Source organism: Rhinoderma darwinii, chromosome 2 (assembly GCF_050947455.1).
Source record: "Rhinoderma darwinii isolate aRhiDar2 chromosome 2, aRhiDar2.hap1, whole genome shotgun sequence".
Classification (NCBI taxonomy): Eukaryota; Metazoa; Chordata; class Amphibia; order Anura; family Rhinodermatidae; genus Rhinoderma; species Rhinoderma darwinii.
Genome location: NC_134688.1, coordinates 12,585,836 through 12,592,544, shown reverse-complemented (window position 1 = coordinate 12,592,544; position 6,709 = coordinate 12,585,836). Strand labels below are relative to the sequence as shown.

Below are 6,709 nucleotides of genomic sequence, written 5' to 3'. Positions count from 1 at the left end.
CTATAATACTGCCGCCTATATACAAGAATATAACTACTATAATACTTCTCCTATATACAAGTTATATAACTGCTATAATACTGACCCCTATATACAAGAAAATAACTACTATTATACTGCTCCTATATACAAGAATATAAATACTATAATACTGCCCCCTATGTACAAGGATATAACTACTATAATACTGCTCCTATATACAAGAATATAACTACTATAATACTGCCCCCTATGTACAAGAATATAACTACTATAATACTGCTCCTATATACAAGAATATAACTACTATAATACTGCCCTCTATGTACAAGAATATAACTACTATAATATTACCCCCTATGTACAAGGATATAACTACTATAATACTGCCCCTATATAAAAGAATATAACTACTATAATACTGCCCCTATATACAAGAATATAAATACTATAATACCGGCCCCTATATACAAGAAAATAACTACTATAATACTGCCCCTATATACAAGAATATAACTACTATAATACTGCCCCTATATACAAGAATATAACTACTATAATACTGCCACTATATACAAGAATATAACTACTATAGTACTGCCGCTATATACAAGAATCTAACTACTATAATACTACCCCCTATATACAAGAATATAACTACTATAATACTACCCCCTATATACAAGAATATAACTACTATAATGCTGCTCATATATATAAGAATATAACTACTATAATACTTCTCCTATATACAAGAATATAACTACTATAATACTGCCCCTATATACAAGAATATAACTACTATAATACTGCCCCTATATACAAGAATATAACTATTATAATACTGCTCCTATATACAAGAATATAACTACTATAATACTGCCCCTTATATACAAAAATATAACTACTATAATACTGCCCCTATATACAAGAATATAACTACTATAATACTGCCCCTATATACAAGAATATAATTACTATAATACTGCCCCTATATACAAGAATATAATACTGACCCTTATATACAAGAATTTAACTATTATAATACTGCTCCTATATACAAGAATATAACTACTATAATACTGCCCCTATATATATAAGAATATAACTACTATAATACTGCCCCCTATATACAAGAATATAATTACTATAATACTGCCCCTTATATACAAGAATATAACTACTATAATACTGCCCCCTATATACAAGAATATAACAACTATAATACTGCTCCTATATACAAGAATATAACTACTATAATACTGCCCCTATATACAAGAATGTAACTACTATAATACTGCCCCTTATATACAAGACTATAACTACGATAATACTGCTCCTATATATTAGAATATAACTACTATAATACTGCCCCTATATACAAGAATATAACTTCTATAATACTGCTCCTATATACAAGAATATAACTACTATAATACTGCCTCTATATAAGAGAATATAACTACTATAATACTGCCCCTATATACAAGAATATAACTACTATAATACTGCCCCTATATACACGAATATAACCACTATAATACTGCTTACTATATAGAAGAATATAACTACTATAATACTGCTTACTATATAGAAGAATATAACTACTATAAAACTGCCCCTATATACAAGAATATAACTACTATAATACTGCCCCTATATAAAAGATTATAATTACTATAATACTGCCCCTTATATACAAGAATATAACTATTATAATACTGCTCCTATATACAAGAATATAACTACTATAATACTGCCCTTATATACAAGAATATAACCACTATAATTCTGCCCCTATATACAAGAATAGAACTACTATAATACTCGCCCCCATGTACAAGAATATAACTACTATAATACTACTCCTATATACAAGAATATAACTACTATAATACTGCCCCTATATACAAGCTACTATAATACTGGTCCTATATACAAGAATATAACTACTATAATACTGCCCCTATATACAAGAATATAACCACTATAATACTGCTTACTATATAGAAGAATATAACTACTATAATACTGCTTACTATATAGAAGAATATAACTACTATAATACTGCCCCTATATACAAGAATATAACTACTATAATACTGCCCCTTATATACAAGAATATAACTATTATAATACTGCTCCTATATACAAGAATATAACTACTATAATACTGACCCTATATATAAGAATATAACAACTATAATACTGCCCCCTATATACAAGAATATAATTACTATAATACTGCTCCATATACAAGAATATAACAACTATAAATACTGCTCCCCATATACAAGAATATGACTACTATGATACTGCCCCTATATACAAGAATATGACTACTATAATACTGCCCCTATATACAAGAATATGACTACTATAATACTGCCCCTATATACAAGAATATAACTACTATAATACTGCTCCTATATACAAGAATATAACTACTATAATACTGTACCCTATATACAAGAATATAACTACTATAATACTGCTCCTATATACAAGAATATAACTACTATAACACTGCCCTTATATACAAGAATATAACTACTTTAATACTGCCCCTATATACAAGAATATAACTACTATAATACTGCGCTCTATATACAGGAATATAACTACTATAATACTGCTCCTATATACAAGAATATAACTACTATAAGGGTATGTTCACACGGCGGGGGTCCGTAACGGCTGAAATTACGGGGATGTTTCAGCCTGAAAACATCCCCATAATTTCAGCCGTACCGGCATGTGCAGGCGCTTGAACGCCGCGTCAATGACGGCCGTAATTAGCGCTGCTATTCATTGGAGTCAATGAATAACGGCTCCAATTACGGCCAAAGAAGTGACAGGTCACTTCTTTGGCGCGGGCGTCTTTTTACGCGCCGTCATTTGACAGCGGCGCGTAAATATACGCCTCGTGTGAACAGACAAACGTCTGCCCATTGCTTTCAATGGGCAGATGTTTGTCAGCGCTATTGAGGCGCTATTTTCGGGCTTAATTCGGGGCAAAAACGCCCGATTTACGTCCGTAAATAGGCCGTGTGAACATACCCTAATACTGCTCCTATATACAAGAATATAACTACTATAATACTGCTCCTATATACAAGAATATAACTACTATAACACTGCCCTTATATACAAGAATATAACCACTATAATACTGCCCCTATATACCAGAATATAACTACTATATGACTGCCCCCCATATACAAGAATATAACTACTATAATACTGCCCCTATATACAAGAATATAACTACTATAATACTGCTCCTATATACAAGAATATAACTACTATAATACTGTCCCTATAGACAAGAATATAACTACTATAATACTGCCCCTATATACAAGAATATAACTACTATAATACTCCTCCTATATACAAGAATTTAACTACTATAATACTGGCCCTATATACAAGAATATAACTACTATAATACTGCCCCCTATATACAAGAATATACTACTATAATACTGCCCCTATATACAAGAATATAACTACTATAATACTGGCCCTATATACAAGAATTTAACTACTATAATACTACCCGCTATATACAAGAATATAACTACTATAATACTGCTCCTTATACAAGAATATAACTACTATAATACTGCTCCTATATACAAGAATATAACTACTATAATAATTCCCCTATATACAAGAATATAACTACTATAATACTGCCCCTATATACAAGAATATAACTACTATAATACTACCCCTATATACAAGAATATAACTACATATATACTGCTCCCTATATACAAGAATATAACTACTATAATACTACCCCTATATACATGAATATAACTACTATAATACTGCTCCTATATACAAGAATATAACTACTATAATAATACCCCTATATACAAGAATATAACTACTATACTACTACCCCTATATTCAATACTATAACTACTATAATACTGCTCCTATATATAAGAATATAACTACTATAATACTGCCCCTATATACAAGAATATAACTACTATAATACTGCTCCTATATACAAGAATATAACTACTATAATACTGCCTCTATATACAAGAATATAACTACTATAATACTGCCCCTATATACAAGAATATAACTACTATAATACTGCCCCTATATACAAGAATATAATCACTATAATACTGCTTACTAATATAGAGAAGATATAACTACTATAATACTGCTTACTATATAGAAGAATATAACTACTATAATACTGCCCCTATATACAAGAGTATAGTTACTATAATACTGCCCCTTATATACAAGAATATAACTATTATAATACTGCTCATATATACAAGAATATAACTACTATAATACTGCCCCTATATATAAGAATATAACGACTATAATACTGCCCCCTATATACAAGAATATAATTACTATAATACTGCTCCATATACAAGAATATAACTACTATAAATACTGCTCCCCATATACAAGAATATGACTACTATGATACTGCCCCTATATACAAGAATATGACTACTATAATACTGCCCCTATATACAAGAATATAACTACTATAATACTGCTCCTATATACAAGAATATAACTACTATAATACTGTACCCTATATACAAGAATATAACTACTATAATACTGCTCCTATATACAAGAATATAACTACTATAACACTGACCTTATATACAAGAATATAACTACTATAATACTGCCCCTATATACAAGAATATAACTACTATAATACTACCCCCTATATACAAGAATATAACTACTATAATACTGCGCTCTATATACAGGAATATAACTACTATAATACTGCCCCCTATATACAAGAATATAACTACTATAATACTACCCGCTATATACAAGAATATAACTACTATAATACTGCCCCCTATATACAAGAATATAACTACTATAATACTACCCGCTATATACAAGAATATAACTACTATAATACTGCTCCTATATACAAGAATATAACTACTATAATACTCCTCCTATATACAAGAATGTAACTACTATAATACTGTCCCCTATATACAAGAATATAACTACTATAATACTGCCCCTATATACAAGAATATAACTACTATAATACTGCTACTATGATCAAGCCAAATTATTACTATTGTTATTATTTATGAAGAAGTGAGTTTTTTTGTGTATTAATTGATTTGGTTATTTTTGTATTTTAGTGAATACGCTGCTGCCAATATTACCACTAACCTGTATGTGATCAGTGAGCCATGGCTGTTTTCTTTGGCTTGGTGCTCAGGAGCTTTTTCTGTCACCACAAATACTGTACACAGGCTTAAGACGGTGGAGGAGCCCATGTTTCTCTTGGTAATATACAGTGATATTTCTATTTGCAACAAATGTATAACACATAGAGCTCTACACCTCCCAACATGCCCGACCATGGACCGGACGATAATGCGAGTCTATTATTCTGTATACATATATTCCATGGTTATTGTTTTTTAGTGGTGATTCTTGTCTCGGTTTAATTTATCACTGACACATACAGTACAGTCACTTTTACACTTTTATTTCACCATTATATTACAGAAGTGTAACTATTATATGATTCTACTCTCACTATTATTGTGTTATAATGAGGTTCTCGTACTCATTCTGACCAAATCACATGACCTCTCCCTGTATTGTATTTCAGACCCCGGCTCAGTACAATCTAATGTGGATTCTCACTGATGTATCTTCTGCCTTGCTGATAACGCTCATCTTTGTGCTGCATTGGTGAGTAGGACTTGTCTGATCCCGAAAGACAATTGCATATACATACACACATATATATATGTATGTATATATGTATGTATGTCTTTATATATGTATATATATTAGTATAGAAAACCCCTTACACAGATTTGCTAGCAAATGGAATGATGAAAAGGATTTTTACAAAATATTAGGAAAAAATATAAGTGTAGCCTCTTCGGGCTTCCCCCCCCCCCCCCTCCCTCTCTTATCCACCACTCAACCACTTCCACTTGAAAATCAGCAGCGGTCACATGGGATGAAGCGTCATCCCAGGAGGATGAAACAGAGTCCTAAGTAAGTTTAATATTTTAATCCGCTGTAAAAAAGTGAACAACTTCTATTTAATGCAGAGTTTTCATTGAATTCAATGGGAAATCCCACAACATATAAGCAGCGTTTACATAAAGACAATTGACATGCTGCGGAATGAAGCTCCGCACCGCAGGTCAATTTCTGAGCGTTTTTTTCCATTCCGTATTTACTCAGTGTGTGGTGATACCAGTGAGTACAGATAATGTAGTACAGTGAAGGAAATAAGTATTTGATCCCTTGCTGATTTTGTAAGTTTGCCCGCTGTCAAAGTCATGAACAGTCTAGAATTTTTAGGCTAGGTTAATTTTACCAGTGAGAGATAGATTATATATAAAAAAAAATAAGAAAATCAAATAGTCAAAATGATATATATTTATTTGCATTGTGCACAGAGAAATAAGTATTTGATCCCCCACCAACCATTAAGAGTTCAGCCTCCTCCAGACCAGTTACTGCTCCAAATCAACTTGGTGTCTGCATTATAGACAGCTCTTACATGGTCACCTGTATAAAAGACTCCTGTCCACAGACTCAATGAATCAGTCTGACTCTAACCTCTACAACATGGGCAAGACCAAAGAGCTTTCTAAGGATGTCAGGGACAAGATCATAGACCTGCACAAGGCTGGAATGGGCTACAAAACCATAAGTAAGACGC

The 6,709-nt window shown here is 31.5% G+C and overlaps 1 protein-coding gene across 1 annotated transcript in view; it reads left to right on the top strand.

Moving 5' to 3' along the window:
* The window catches only part of GDPD4 (glycerophosphodiester phosphodiesterase domain containing 4), a 96,528-nt gene that overhangs the window by 76,324 nt on the left and 13,495 nt on the right, over positions 1 to 6,709 (top strand). Inside the window, exons 13-14 of the mRNA XM_075851359.1 lie at positions 5,157 to 5,304; positions 5,636 to 5,718. Coding sequence (XP_075707474.1) covers positions 5,157 to 5,304; positions 5,636 to 5,718 — 231 coding nt within the window. The remainder of the gene's footprint in view (positions 1 to 5,156; positions 5,305 to 5,635; positions 5,719 to 6,709) is intronic.